At 41.1% G+C, this 16235-nt stretch overlaps 1 protein-coding gene across 2 annotated transcripts in view; it reads left to right on the forward strand.

Annotated features, from left to right (window-relative positions):
- Positions 1-16235, forward strand: part of GK5 (glycerol kinase 5) — a 163856-nt gene that overhangs the window by 70936 nt on the left and 76685 nt on the right. For both annotated transcript variants that reach the window (XM_053709816.1, XM_053709817.1), the window contains one exon: positions 8322-8382. In XM_053709816.1, coding sequence (XP_053565791.1) covers positions 8322-8382 — 61 coding nt within the window. The remainder of the gene's footprint in view (positions 1-8321; positions 8383-16235) is intronic.

The following is a 16235-nucleotide window of genomic DNA, read 5'->3' on the forward strand; positions in this document are numbered from 1 at the left end:
TTTGGTGAATTTTGAACAATTCCTTCATACTTTTTCGCAATTGCAGTAATAAAGTGTGTTCAGTTTAAAATTTAAAGTGACAGTAACGGTTTATTTTAAAACGTTTTTTGTACTTTGTTATCAAGTTTTTGCCTGTTTAACATGTCTGAACTACCAGATAGACTGTGTTCTGAATGTGGGGAAGCCAAGGTTCCTTCTCATTTAAATAGATGTGATTTATGTGACACAAAATTTAGAGAAAATGATGCCCAAGATGATTCCTCAAGTGAGGGGAGTAAGCATGGTACTGCATCATCCCCTCCTTCGTCTACACCAGTCTTGCCCACACAGGAGGCCCCTAGTACATCTAGCGCGCCAATACTCCTTACTATGCAACAATTAACGGCTGTAATGGATAATTCTATCAAAAACATTTTAGCCAAAATGCCCACTTATCAGCGAAAGCGCGACTGCTCTGTTTTAGAAAATACTGAAGAGCATGAGGACGCTGATGATATTGGTTCTGAAGGACCCCTACACCAGTCTGAGGGGGCCAGGGAGGTTTTGTCTGAGGGAGAAATTTCAGATTCAGGGAAAATTTCTCAACAAGCTGAACCTGATGTGATTACATTTAAATTGGAACATCTCCGCGCTCTGCTTAAGGAGGTGTTATCCACTCTGGATGATTGTGAGAATTTGGTCATTCCAGAGAAACTATGTAAAATGGACAAGTTCCTAGAGGTCCCGGGGCCCCCCGAAGCTTTTCCTATACCCAAGCGGGTGGCGGACATTGTAAATAAAGAATGGGAAAGGCCCGGTATACCTTTCGTCCCTCCCCCCATATTTAAAAAATTGTTTCCTATGGTCGACCCCAGAAAGGACTTATGGCAGACAGTCCCCAAGGTCGAGGGGGCGGTTTCTACTCTAAACAAACGCACCACTATACCCATAGAAGATAGTTGTGCTTTCAAAGATCCTATGGATAAAAAATTAGAAGGTTTGCTTAAAAAGATGTTTGTTCAGCAAGGTTACCTTCTACAACCAATTTCATGCATTGTTCCTGTCACTACAGCAGCGTGTTTCTGGTTCGATGAGCTAGAAAAGGCGCTCAATAATAATTCTTCTTCTTATGAGGAGATTATGGACAGAATTCATGCTCTCAAATTGGCTAATTCTTTCACCCTAGACGCCACTTTGCAATTGGCTAGGTTAGCGGCGAAAAATTCTGGTTTTGCTATTGTGGCGCGTAGAGCGATTTGGTTAAAATCTTGGTCAGCGGATGCGTCTTCCAAGAACAAATTGCTTAACATTCCTTTCAAGGGGAAAACGCTGTTTGGCCCTGACTTGAAAGAGATTATCTCTGATATCACTGGGGGCAAGGGCCACGCCCTTCCTCAGGATAGGTCTTTCAAGGCCAAAAATAAACCTAATTTTCGTCCCTTTCGCAGAAACGGACCAGCCCCAAGTGCTACGTCCTCTAAGCAAGAGGGTAATACTTCTCAAGCCAAGCCAGCCTGGAGACCAATGCAAGGCTGGAACAAAGGAAAGCAGGCCAAGAAACCTGCCACTGCTACCAAGACAGCATGAGATGTTGGCCCCCGATCCGGGACCGGATCTGGTGGGGGGCAGACTCTCTCTCTTCGCTCAGGCTTGGGCAAGAGATGTTCTGGATCCTTGGGCACTAGAAATAGTCTCCCAAGGTTATCTTCTGGAATTCAAGGGGCTTCCCCCAAGGGGGAGGTTCCACAGGTCTCAATTGTCTTCAGACCACATAAAAAGACAGGCATTCTTACATTGTGTAGAAGACCTGTTAAAAATGGGAGTGATTCATCCTGTTCCTTTAGGAGAACAAGGGATGGGGTTCTACTCCAATCTGTTCGTAGTTCCCAAAAAAGAGGGAACATTCAGACCAATCTTAGATCTCAAGATCCTAAACAAGTTTCTCAAGGTTCCATCGTTCAAAATGGAAACCATTCGAACAATTCTTCCTTCCATCCAGGAAGGTCAATTCATGACCACGGTGGATTTAAAGGATGCGTATCTACATATTCCTATCCACGAGGAACATCATCGGTTCCTAAGGTTCGCATTCCTGGACAAGCATTACCAGTTTGTGGCACTTCCGTTCGGATTAGCCACTGCTCCAAGGATTTTCACAAAGGTACTAGGGTCCCTTCTAGCGGTGCTAAGACCAAGGGGCATTGCAGTAGTACCTTACTTGGACGACATTCTGATTCAAGCGTCGTCCCTTCCTCTAGCAAAGGCTCACACGGACATTGTCCTGGCCTTTCTCAGATCTCACGGGTGGAAAGTGAACGTAGAAAAAAGTTCTCTATCTCCGTCAACAAGGGTTCCCTTCTTGGGAACAATAATAGACTCCTTAGAAATGAGGATTTTTCTTACAGAGGCCAGAAAATCAAAACTTCTAAACTCTTGTCAAATACTTCATTCTGTTCCTCTTCCTTCCATAGCGCAGTGCATGGAAGTAATAGGTTTGATGGTAGCGGCAATGGACATAGTTCCTTTTGTGCGAATTCATCTAAGACCATTACAACTGTGCATGCTCAGTCAGTGGAATGGGGACTATACAGACTTGTCTCCGACGATACAAGTAGATCAGAGGACCAGAGATTCACTCCGTTGGTGGCTGTCCCTGGACAACCTGTCACAAGGGATGAGCTTCCGCAGACCAGAGTGGGTCATTGTCACGACCGACGCCAGTCTGGTGGGCTGGGGCGCGGTCTGGGGACCCCTGAAAGCTCAGGGTCTTTGGTCTCGGGAAGAATCTCTTCTCCCGATAAATATTCTGGAACTGAGAGCGATATTCAATGCTCTCAAGGCTTGGCCTCAGCTAGCAAAGGCCAAGTTCATACGGTTTCAATCAGACAACATGACGACTGTTGCGTACATCAACCATCAGGGGGGAACAAGGAGTTCCCTGGCGATGGAAGAAGTGACCAAAATCATTCAATGGGCGGAGACTCACTCCTGCCACTTGTCTGCAATCCACATCCCAGGAGTGGGAAATTGGGAAGCGGATTTTCTGAGTCGTCAGACATTTCATCCGGGGGAGTGGGAACTCCATCCGGAAATCTTTGCCCAAATTACTCAATTGTGGGGCATTCCAGACATGGATCTGATGGCCTCTCGTCAGAACTTCAAGGTTCCTTGCTACGGGTCCAGATCCAGGGATCCCAAGGCGACTCTAGTAGATGCACTAGTAGCACCTTGGACCTTCAAACTAGCTTATGTATTCCCGCCGTTTCCTCTCATCCCCAGGCTGGTAGCCAGGATCAATCAGGAGAGGGCATCGGTGATCTTGATAGCTCCTGCGTGGCCACGCAGGACTTGGTATGCAGACCTGGTGAATATGTCATCAGCTCCACCATGGAAGCTACCTTTGAGACGAGACCTTCTTGTTCAAGGTCCGTTCGAACATCCGAATCTGGTCTCACTCCAACTGACTGCTTGGAGATTGAACGCTTGATCTTATCAAAGCGAGGGTTCTCAGATTCTGTCATTGATACTCTTGTTCAGGCCAGAAAGCCTGTAACTAGAAAAATTTACCACAAAATATGGAAAAAATATATCTGTTGGTGTGAATCTAAAGGATTCCCTTGGGACAAGGTAAAAATTCCTAAGATTCTATCCTTTCTTCAAGAAGGTTTGGAGAAAGGACTATCTGCAAGTTCCTTGAAGGGACAGATTTCTGCCTTGTCTGTGTTACTTCACAAAAAGCTGGCAGCTGTGCCAGATGTTCAAGCCTTTGTTCAGGCTCTGGTTAGAATCAAGCCTGTTTACAAACCTTTGACTCCTCCTTGGAGTCTCAATTTAGTTCTTTCAGTTCTTCAGGGGGTTCCGTTTGAACCCTTACATTCCGTTGATATTAAGTTATTATCTTGGAAAGTTTTGTTTTTGGTTGCAATTTCTTCTGCTAGAAGAGTTTCAGAATTATCTGCTCTGCAGTGTTCTCCTCCTTATCTGGTGTTCCATGCAGATAAGGTGGTTTTACGTACTAAACCTGGTTTTCTTCCGAAAGTTGTTTCTAACAAAAACATTAACCAGGAGATAGTCGTGCCTTCTTTGTGTCCGAATCCAGTTTCAAAGAAGGAACGTTTGTTGCACAATTTGGATGTTGTTCGTGCTCTAAAATTCTATTTAGATGCTACAAAGGATTTTAGACAAACATCTTCCTTGTTTGTTGTTTATTCTGGTAAAAGGAGAGGTCAAAAAGCAACTTCTACCTCTCTCTCTTTTTGGATTAAAAGCATCATCAGATTGGCTTATGAGACTGCCGGACGGCAGCCTCCTGAAAGAATCACAGCTCATTCCACTAGGGCTGTGGCTTCCACATGGGCCTTCAAGAACGAGGCTTCTGTTGATCAGATATGTAAGGCAGCGACTTGGTCTTCACTGCACACTTTTACTAAATTTTACAAGTTTGATACTTTTGCTTCTTCTGAGGCTATTTTTGGGAGAAAGGTTTTGCAAGCCGTGGTGCCTTCCATCTAGGTGACCTGATTTGCTCCCTCCCTTCATCCGTGTCCTAAAGCTTTGGTATTGGTTCCCACAAGTAAGGATGACGCCGTGGACCGGACACACCTATGTTGGAGAAAACAGAATTTATGTTTACCTGATAAATTACTTTCTCCAACGGTGTGTCCGGTCCACGGCCCGCCCTGGTTTTTTTAATCAGGTCTGATAATTTATTTTCTTTAACTACAGTCACCACGGTATCATATGGTTTCTCCTATGCAAATATTCCTCCTTTACGTCGGTCGAATGACTGGGGAAGGCGGAGCCTAGGAGGGATCATGTGACCAGCTTTGCTGGGCTCTTTGCCATTTCCTGTTGGGGAAGAGAATATCCCACAAGTAAGGATGACGCCGTGGACCGGACACACCGTTGGAGAAAGTAATTTATCAGGTAAACATAAATTCTGTTTTTAAAGTTTTCCTGGCACCGCCTGGAAGAAATACAACAATTCTGAAAAATATATATCATTTTAATAAGGCCTATTCTCCCTGATAGGGAGAGCGGCAGCTCAGACCATCCTTAAATTAAGTTATGCAGCTTTTTGAATAAGGGTGTATAATTTATGGAATACCATTTGCGTGGGTCTAATTGTAGGGTTATGCCTAGGTATTTGAAATTGTCTTCTACTATTTTAAAAGCATACCCTGGAATATTTTTCTCGCCCTGGGAGAGAAGCCAAATCAGTTAAGTTTTGTTTGTGTTAATCTTATAACCAGATATTTGGCTAAATTCACTAATCAGGTCCATTGCCTTTGGGATATTTTTTGGGGGGTCTTGGTCATAAAGTACCATATAATCTGCAAAGATAGAGATATACAGGGTGGCTTTTCAAGTCTTCTAGCTGCTGTCTAATTTTCCACGCTAATGGCTCTATGGCTATGTCAAATACGAGGGGTGAAAGGGGACAACCCTGGCATGTACCTCTCCTGAGTAAGAAAGGTGGAGTGCATGTCCCGTTAATCAGAAGGGAAGCCTGTGGTATTTTGTATAGATAAGTGAGTGCTTGAACAAATGAGCCTTCAATTCCTACCCTTTCAAATGTGGTAAACAAATGTTCCCATAGAACCTTATCGAAGGCCTTTTCCGCATCTATCAGTAATAGTGCCACCTCTTTGTGATTTTTCCTTTTTTTATTATCATGTGATACCATCCAATAGTATTGTAGGACGGTTTGTGTCCTTCTAATGTTAAGAACAGAGGACCTCCCCTTTACAAATCCTGTTTGATCACTATGTATAATTCTTGGCAATATTGATGCTAATCTATTGGCTAGGATTTTCGTTAAAATCTTATAATCCTGGTTAAGCAGGGAAATGGGGCAATAGGAGTGGTAAGTTGTGCTAAAGGCAAGCAAATGTCCGCTCCCATGATTTTATAAAATACCGCTGGTGAGCCATCCGGACCTGGTGTTTTTTCTAGTGTGAGTGATTTAAGTGTCAGTTATCTCTGCAGGTGTTATTGGTTGGTTAAGACTTTCAAGTTGTGATTGTTCTACTTTGGGTAGGTCTACTTGCTGCCAAAACCTAATTTTTTTTATTAGAGTCCAGTTGTGGTGAGTAGAGGTCTTTATAGAAATCTACAAATGTTTTCTGGATTTCTTCTTCCTTATTTAGGATCTCATTACCTTGTTTAACTGCTAAAATGGTGCTTTTTTTGGTGTGGTAGGTTTAGTGATGTTTGCCTGTTTTATTCCCAAATTGATAAAATCTGGCTAGTGTCTTGGAGTGTGAGTTGTTGGTCTGTTGTAATAAATAATTATCTCTTGTTTTGATGACTTTATATTTAAGTCTATTTTGTAGTGTGGGATTTCTAAGATACCAATTTCTGGCATTTAAAATTTGTTTTAGGAGAAGATCTGTTTTTGCTTTACATTTTTTCTTGATGCTTGTGGCGTACGAGGATATGACTCCCCTTAAGACAGCTTTTGAGGGGTTGATCAGCATGTGTCTCATTTAGTGATTTATATGTCTGCCATTCCTCTAACAGATGTCTGTAGAAATTAGTGTCTCTATATAGATCTGTTGGAAATATCCATCTGTTGCTCTTTTTCTGTATTTGGCCAATTTGGAGTTTCAGGGCTATTGGGGCATGGTCCGCTATAGTTATAGGGTCTATTATGGTCTAGAGCAAAGGCAAGTAGTAGTAAGAAAGTAGTATATTCGTGATAAGGTGTCTTTTCTGCTCACAAATTTGGTTGTCCTGAATTTTTTATTTTTTTTAATAAATATGCAAATGTAAAGCTACAAATCTTCAACCATTCTTTACACTCACTTCACACTACCCTCACTTATGTACATTTCTACCAGTTTCCCCATACCCTATGTTTCTTAAAGTCATGATATTTTTTACTACACAATTTCGTATAACGCGATATAGCAGAAATCGCTATGTTGTGTGCCGGACAATCCATTTTTTTTCCAAATTGAATTTTGAGTTAATATTTGTCTATAAATATTTGTGTTTTCAGTATATTTTATTCTGTCTTTATTCCAACTCAGTATTTGAATTGCCTTGTAATCTCACCTGGAAAGTTTTTTAACAAAGTGAGTTAACATAACTTGAAATTAAATAAATACAAACATTTCTAGATCTTGGCTAAAGTTACCTAGGACCCTTTCCCTAGATCTTAGGACTGGAGGAAAACCTTCAGGTCACTAGTTATTCTGTGGGAATATAGGAATGTTGCAAGAGTTTATGCCAACAAAGACTACAATTTCCCAATGGATTGTAAAAAGACCACTTTAGACTCTTTCTATGAGGATAGAATCCACTTCTTGGACCTCTCATCTGAGCACCTATTTAAGCCATGTTTATAAAACACATGGTTGGTTGTTTTTTTAGCTTCCAAATAAAGCTGGGTCTGCATGTTTTTTCTTTGTGTGCGTGCGCATACATACCTACCCAACTAGGTAAAGTTTTCAGTTAATTACTAGGGTCATTAAATAAGATAAACGAAATAGATCATACTTAAAGTGATATGAAACCCAAAATGTTTCAGAGAGAGCATACAATTTTAACAACTTTCCAATTTTCTTCAATTAGCAAATTTGCTTAATTTCTTTGGTATTTTTTTTTAAAGGCGTAGGATTGCACTACTGGGAGCTTACTGAAGTCATTGGATGAACCAATGACAAGAAGCATATATGTGCAGCCACCAATCAGAAGCTAGATCCCAGTTGTGCATTTATGCTCCTGAGCCTAAGTATTCTTTTCAGCAAATTGGATAAAAAATGGAAACTTCTTTAAAATGGTATGGTCTATCTGAATCATGAAAGAAATGTTTTGGGTTTCATGTCTATTTTTAGGCAATAACCTAGCTCTCATCAATGTTCTCTCCCTTTTCTTTACTTTTTAATTATGAATCGTATGAGGCAGAAAGTCATATACCCAGAATTGTGTTGTTGTTGTTGTTGTTGTTTTTTCCTTAGTCTCATCTTAGAGGCCAGTCTTTGTTGGTGAATGCTACTTACAAAACTGAACCAAATTTAAGGAAATTGCTCACAATGGGTAACAGTGATTTCCTTTTTTTCTGCTTTTCCAAATAGTGTGATCCTATTAATCATCAACTGTTTGGATTTATGTGTAATATATGTAGTTTAATATATGTAGTTCATTCAAAATTTACAAACAATAAAGGAAAAAAGTTTTCTGGAAAATAGTAATTATTTATTGTCTAGAGCAGAGAAAATGGACTGACTGTGGAGTTATTCAGGCAATGCAGCAGAAGTTAGGAATGCTGGGCTAGTTAGCTATATCTTGTGAAACATCTCATAACATTATTTTTTGTTTTTTTTTGTTTTTTATAGTTATGACTTTGGCATGGTTGATTCCAGTATATTTGGAGCTCCAATACCTATCAGGGCTTTGGTGAGTAGGAATTCATATTTTTTTCTTATACAGATTTTGCACTGACCTTGTAGCCCAGTTCTGATCCATTTAACAATCTAAAAAGTACCTCCAACAAGTTAAACTGACAGTAAATTCCTTGTAATTACAAGAGGTGTCTGTTGTCTTGCTATATAATAACATTAGATAAGTGCCCACAAAATCCTTACTATTGGGAAGTACAAGACCTGGACACCAGGTATACCCTATACCAAAGTTTTCTTTCATAAAGGTAGTAAGAGATCACAATCTATTACTTCTGGGAATTAGCTTCCCTACCCCAAGGAGGCAAAGATTCCCAAACTCCAAGAGTTCTCTATAACCTCTCCCACCTCCATGGTAGTTAGTCTTATTTTTTCCTCTGCTGGAGGAAGGTAAAGAATGGTTATGTGCAGATGATTTCTTCATTGGGCTGAGGTCCCTTTTCCCTCAGAGTGCAGTGTTTGTCAAGAGGGAAGTTTAAAGAGTTTGGGTTGTGTCTTATTTTTTATTTGCCATAAAAAATGTCAAAATCCTCCCAAGGATATCACAGGGACTTGTTTATTGCCTCCTCCTTTTGGGTCTACAGTTAACTCCTATACGTTTGGGTCTACAGTATATCTTCTGCTGATATGTTTTCAGTACAGGATTGTTTTTTTCCCTGCTATTATGCATAGTAGTAGAGTGTTTAAGGTGTTTTTTTTAATTTAATTTTAACACCTTATTTTTAAACCTATACCTGGCATTAATATATAGTATTTATATATAGCCTGGTCAGAGTAATTTGTACCTCGTATATTAGGGGCTCTATATGGGGTTAACCTCTTGGGTATTAGTTATTTAAATTTTTCTAAGCAAGAACATTCTTAAGTTAATAGTAACGTTAATACCTTTTTGTTTTTCTTTGCCACATTTCAGCTGAATGCGTAAGGGTGCACAGGTACGTGTGTAGGGGCGCGCGGGTGCTTGCACTCATTTTGGTGCTTTTTTGATATTTTTTAATTGGCATTTGTTTGGGCGCTTCCAGCTATAGCTGTGATCCCAGGAGGGGGTATTGTATACTCATTCCCTTAGAGCACTTGTTTTTTGGGGTTATTATTTCTGTGTTTGTTCACTAAAGAATCTTCTGAATCTGTCCCTAATCCTTGTTTTGGAAGCTGATATTTCTCAACACCTTTATACCTGTAGTCCTGCCTTAAAGGAACAGTCAACACAAAAATTGTTATTGTTTAAAAAGATAGATAATGCCTTTACTACCCATTCCCCAGCTTTGCACAACAAAACATGGTTATATTAACATACTTTATAACCTTTAAACCTCTAAATTTCTGTCTGTTTCTAAGTCCCTAAAGACAGCCCCATGATTTTGTATTTGCTTTCTTCTGTTAAGTGTGATCAGTCCACGGGTCATCATTACTTGTGGGATATTAACTGCTCCCCTACAGGAAGTGCAAGAGGATTCACCCAGCAGAGTTGCTATATAGCTCCTCCCCTCTACGTCACCTCCAGTCATTCTCTTGCACCCAACGACTAGATAGGATGTGTGAGAGGACTATGGTGATATATTTAGTTTTTATATCTTCAATCAAAAGTTTGTTATTTTATAATAGCACCGGAGTGTGTTATTCCTTCTCTGGTAGAATTTGAAGAAGAATCTACCTGAGTTTTTCTATGATTTTAGCCGGAGTAGTTAAGATCATATTGCTGTTTCTCGGCCATCTGAGGAGAGGTAAACTTCAGATCAGGGGACAGCAGGCAGATTAATCTGCAAAGAGGTATGTAGCAGTTTATTATTTTCTGACATGGAATTGATGAGAAAATCCTGCCATACCCTTATAATGTAAACTCAGCCTTGAATGCAGTAGATGTAGCTGATATCAGGCTGTCATGTATGTATATTTTACACTTCAGTTTTCTGGGAAATGGTACTTCTCTGGCTTTTAAACTGTATACATAGACTTAACCTATTTTGCAGGGACTTGCAATAGGTTTTAAATGACAATTAATTATTGAGGTAAAACGTTTTTTTGCTGGCATGTAAAAACGTTTTTTTCTCTGAGGTACTGGGTGAAAAAATGTTTTGGGCACTTTTTTTCCACTTGGCAATAGTTTTGATTTAAATTAGAGCAGTTCACTGATCCCTCTCACTGTTATGTGTGTGGGGGAGGGACCATTTTGGTGCTTTCACTATGCATCAGAAAAACTCAGTCAGAGGTTCATTTTCTTCCTGCATGATCCGGTTCATCTCTACAGAGTTCAGGGATCTCAAGAGTCTTTTTTGAGGGAAGTAATCATTCACAGCAGAGCTGTGCTGAGGGTATTGACTGTGATATAAAAAACGTTTATTTGTGTATTTTTTTCTGCTGCCTGGGTTAGTTATCATTTGCTGAGGGGAACAATCCTTTGCTAAAACTGTATATTCTGACAAAGATTGATGCTATAACTTAATTATTTTATCTGTTATAATATTTTCTGTGCTTCTTAAAGGCACAGTTCGTTTTCATATTATTTGTAAATTACTTTGAAAAGTATTTCCAAGTTGCTGTTTATTTGCTAGTGTGTTAAACATGTCTGATTCAGAGGAATATCTCTGTGCTATATGTGTTAATGCCAAAGTGGAGCCCAATAGAAATTTATGTACTAAATGTATTGATGCTACTTTAAAAAATAGTCAATCTGTACAAATTGAACAAATTTCACCAAACAACGAGGGGAGAGTTATGCCGACTAACTCGCCTCACGTGTCAGTACCTGCATCTCCCGCTCAGGAGGTGCGTGATATTGTAGCGCCGAGTGCATCTGGGCGGCCATTACAAATCACATTACAAGATATGGCTACTGTTATGACTGAAGTTTTGGCTAAACTACCAGAACTAAGAGGTAAACGTGATCACTCTGGGATGAGAACAGAGTGCGCTGATAATGCAAGGGCCATGTCTGATACTGCGTCACAGTTTGCAGAACGTGAAGACGGAGAGCTTCATTCTGTGGGTGACGGTTCTGATCCAAATAAACTGGACTCAGACATTTCAAATTTTAAATTTAAGCTTGAGAACCTCCGTGTGTTACTAGGGGAGGTATTAGCGGCTCTGAATGATTGTAACACAGTTGCAATCCCAGAAAAAATGTGTAGGTTGGATAAATATTTTGCGGTACCGACGAGTACTGATGTTTTTCCTATACCTAAGAGACTTACTGACATTGTTACTAAGGAGTGGGATAGACCCGGTGTGCCTTTCTCACCCCCTCCTATATTCAGAAAAATGTTTCCAATAGACGCCGCCACACGGGACTTATGGCAAATGGTCCCTAAGGTGGAGGGAGCAGTTTCTACTTTAGCTAAGCGTACCACTATCCCAGTGGAGGATAGCTGTGCTTTTTCAGATCCAATGGATAAAAAATTAGAGGGTTACCTTAAGAAAATGTTTGTTCAACAAGGGTTTATATTGCAACCTCTTGCATGTATTGCGCCTGTCACGGCTGCAGCAGCATTTTGGTTTGAGTCTCTGGAAGAGACACTTCAATCATCCACACTAGATGACATCACACACAAACTTAAATTCCTTAAGTTAGCTAATTCATTTATTTCAGATGCCGTAGTACATTTAACTAAACTTGCGGCTAAAAATTCAGGATTCGCCATTCAGGCACGCAGAGCTCTGTGGCTAAAATCCTGGTCAGCTGATGTTACGTCTAAATCTAAATTGCTTAATATTCCTTTCAAAGGGCAGACCTTATTCGGGCCCGGCTTGAAAGAGATTATTGATGACATTACAGGAGGTAAAGGTCATGCCCTGCCTCAGGACAAGGCCAAAGCCAAGGCTAGACAATCCAATTTTCGTTCCTTTCGTAATTTCAAAGCAGGAGCAGCATCAACTTCCTCTGCACCAAAACAGGAAGGAGCTGTTGCTCGCTACAGACAAGGCTGGAAACCTAACCAGTCCTGGAACAGGGGCAAACAGGCCAGAAAACCTGCTGCTGCCCCTAAGACAGCATGAATTGAGGGCCCCCGATCCGGGACCGGATCTAGTGGGGGGCAGACTTTCCCTCTTCGCCCAGGCTTGGGCAAGAGATGTTCAGGATCCCTGGGCGTTAGAGATCATATCTCAGGGATACCTTCTGGACTTCAAATCCTCTCCCCCAAGAGGGAGATTTCATCTGTCAAGGTTGTCAACAAACCTAACAAAGAAGGAAGCTTTTCTACGCTGCGTACAAGATCTTTTATTAATGGGAGTGATCCATCCAGTTCCGCGGTTGGAACAAGGACAAGGGTTTTACTCAAATCTGTTTGTAGTTCCCAAAAAGAGGGAACCTTCAGGCCAATCTTGGATTTAAATATCCTAAACAAATTCCTAAGAGTTCCATCGTTCAAGATGGAAACTATTCGAACAATTTTGCCCATGATCCAAGAGGGTCAGTACTTGACCACAGTGGATTTAAAGGATGCTTACCTTCACATACCGATTCACAGAAGTCATTACAGGTATCTAAGGTTTGCCTTTTTAGACAGACATTACCAGTTTGTAGCTCTTCCATTCGGACTGGCTACGGCTCCAAGAATCTTCACAAAGGTTCTGGGCACTCTTCTGGCGGTACTAAGACCGCGAGGAATTTCAGTAGCTCCGTACTTAGACGACATACTGATACAAGCTTCAAGCTTTCAAACTGCCAAATCTCATACAGAGATAGTACTGGCATTTCTAAGGTCGCATGGATGGAAAGTGAACGAAGAGAAAAGTTCTCTCTTTCCACTCACAAGAGTTCCCTTCCTGGGGACTCTGATAGATTCTGTAGAAATGAAGATTTACCTGACAGAGGACAGGTTAACAAAACTTCAAAATGCATGCCGTGTCCTTCATTCCATTCAAGAGACCAGAAATTCTCTTCTATGGTGGCTTTATCGGCCACATCTGTCCAGGGGAATGCCATTCAGCAGGCCAGACTGGTCAATTGTAACAACAGACGCCAGCCTACTAGGTTGGGGCGCTGTCTGGAATTCTCTGAAGGCTCAGGGACTATGGAATCAGGAGGAGAGTCTTCTTCCAATAAACATTCTGGAATTGAGAGCAGTCCTCAATGCTCTTCTGGCTTGGCCCCAGTTAGCAACTCGGGGGTTCATCAGGTTCCAGTCGGACAACATCACGACTGTAGCTTATATCAACCATCAGGGAGGGACAAGAAGCTCCCTAGCAATGATGGAAGTATCGAAGATAATTCGCTGGGCAGAGTCTCACTCTTGCCACCTGTCTGCAATCCACATCCCGGGAGTGGAGAACTGGGAGGCGGATTTCTTAAGTCGTCAGACTTTTCATCCGGGGGAGTGGGAACTTCATCCAGAGGTCTTTGCCCAAATACTTCCACGTTGGGGCAAACCAGAGATAGATCTCATGGCGTCTCGACAGAACGCCAAGCTTCCGCGCTACGGGTCCAGATCCAGGGATCCGGGAGCGGTCCTGATAGATGCCTTGACAGCACCATGGACCTTCAGGATGGCTTATGTGTTTCCACCTTTCCCGATGCTTCCTCGATTGATTGCCAGAATCAAACAGGAGAAAGCATCAGTGATTCTAATAGCGCCTGCATGGCCATGCAGGACTTGGTATACAGATCTGGTGGACATGTCATTCTGTCCACCTTGGTCGTTACCTCTGAAACAGGACCTTCTGATTCAGGGTCCTTTCAAACATCAAAATCTAACTTCTCTGAAGCTGACTGCTTGGAAATTGAACGCTTGATCTTATCAAAGCGTGGTTTTTCTGAGTCAGTTATTGATACCTTAATACAGGCTAGGAAGCCTGTCACCAGAAAGATTTACCATAAAATATGGCGTAAATACCTATATTGGTGCGAATCCAAAGGTTACTCTTGGAGTAAGGTTAGGATTCCTAGGATATTGTCTTTTCTACAAGAAGGTTTAGAAAAGGGGTTATCCGCTAGTTCCTTAAAGGGACAGATCTCAGCTCTGTCCATTCTGTTACACAAGCGTCTGTCAGAAGTTCCAGACGTTCAGGCTTTTTGTCAGGCTTTGGCCAGGATTAAACCTGTGTTTAAAGCTGTGGCTCCACCATGGAGTTTAAACCTTGTTCTTAACGTTTTACAGGGTGTTCCGTTTGAACCCCTTCATTCCATTGATATAAAGTTGTTATCTTGGAAAGTTCTATTTTTAATGGCTATTTCCTCGGCTCGAAGAGTCTCTGAGTTATCAGCCTTACATTGTGATTCTCCTTATTTGATTTTTCACTCGGATAAGGTAGTTCTGCGTACTAAGCCTGGGTTCTTACCTAAGGTAGTCACTAACAGGAATATCAATCAGGAGATTGTTGTTCCATCCTTGTGCCCAAATCCTTCTTCGAGGAAGGAACGTCTTTTGCACAATCTGGATGTAGTTCGTGCCCTTAAATTTTATTTACAGGCAACTAAAGATTTTCGACAAACGTCTTCCCTGTTTGTCGTTTACTCTGGTCAGAGGAGAGGTCAAAAAGCTTCTGCTACCTCTCTCTCTTTTTGGCTTCGTAGCATAATTCGTTTAGCTTATGAGACTGCTGGACAGCAGCCTCCTGAAAGAATTACAGCTCATTCCACTAGAGCTGTGGCTTCCACTTGGGCCTTTAAGAATGAGGCCTCTGTTGAACAGATTTGCAAGGCTGCAACTTGGTCTTCGCTTCATACTTTTTCCAAATTTTACAAATTTGACACTTTTGCTTCCTCGGAGGCTATTTTTGGGAGAAAGGTTCTTCAGGCAGTGGTTCCTTCTGTATAAAGAGCCTGCCTATCCCTCCCGTCATCCGTGTACTTTTGCTTTGGTATTGGTATCCCACAAGTAATGATGACCCGTGGACTGATCACACTTAACAGAAGAAAACATAATTTATGCTTACCTGATAAATTCCTTTCTTCTGTAGTGTGATCAGTCCACGGCCCGCCCTGTTTTTTAAGGCAGGTAAATATTTTTTAAATTATACTCCAGTCACCACTACACCCTTGGCTTCTCCTTTCTCGTTGGTCCTTGGTCGAATGACTGGAGGTGACGTAGAGGGGAGGAGCTATATAGCAACTCTGCTGGGTGAATCCTCTTGCACTTCCTGTAGGGGAGCAGTTAATATCCCACAAGTAATGATGACCCGTGGACTGATCACACTACAGAAGAAAGGAATTTATCAGGTAAGCATAAATTATGTTTTTTACATCAGGGAAAGCTAGTTCATGTGAGCCATATAGATAACATTGTGCTGACGCCCATGGATTCTAACAACACAGCACTAATTGGCTAAAATGCATGTCAATAGATAGTCATGTGATCAGGGGGCAGTCAGAAGATGCTTAGAAACAAGGTAATCACAGAGGTAAAAAGTGTAATAATATAACCATGTTTTGTGTGCAAAACTGGGGAATGGGTAATAAATGTATAATCTATCTTTTAAAACAATAAAAAAAATTGAGTTGACTGTCCCTTTAATTTTCTGATGCATTCAGACCAATCTAATGCTACATTTTCCTCCAAAGGTATTTTTGCTATTTCTGTTTGTTCAATACATGAAGGTCCGGCATAAAATGGTCCTGACATTAAGGAATTTATTAAAGCTACAGTGTCTGAAATGTTGGTATTCACTCCTCTTTCAAGTAAACTTAAAAGATCAGTACAAGATATGCCTTCTAGTAGCAATGTTCCTGTGTGTAATGAGGCTTTTGAGGGTGAGTTTTTTTTTTTTCTTCTGATGATCAGGGGCCTGTCTCTGTAATCAGAGGACAGGGTATTGCGGTGTTTCCTTATTAGGACGATATCTTGGTTCTAGCTCAATCTTTTCATTTAGTAGAATCTCACATGAATCAACTATTGTTGTTTCTTAAAAATCATG

Source organism: Bombina bombina, chromosome 4 (assembly GCF_027579735.1).
Source record: "Bombina bombina isolate aBomBom1 chromosome 4, aBomBom1.pri, whole genome shotgun sequence".
In the NCBI taxonomy this organism is placed as follows: Eukaryota; Metazoa; Chordata; class Amphibia; order Anura; family Bombinatoridae; genus Bombina; species Bombina bombina.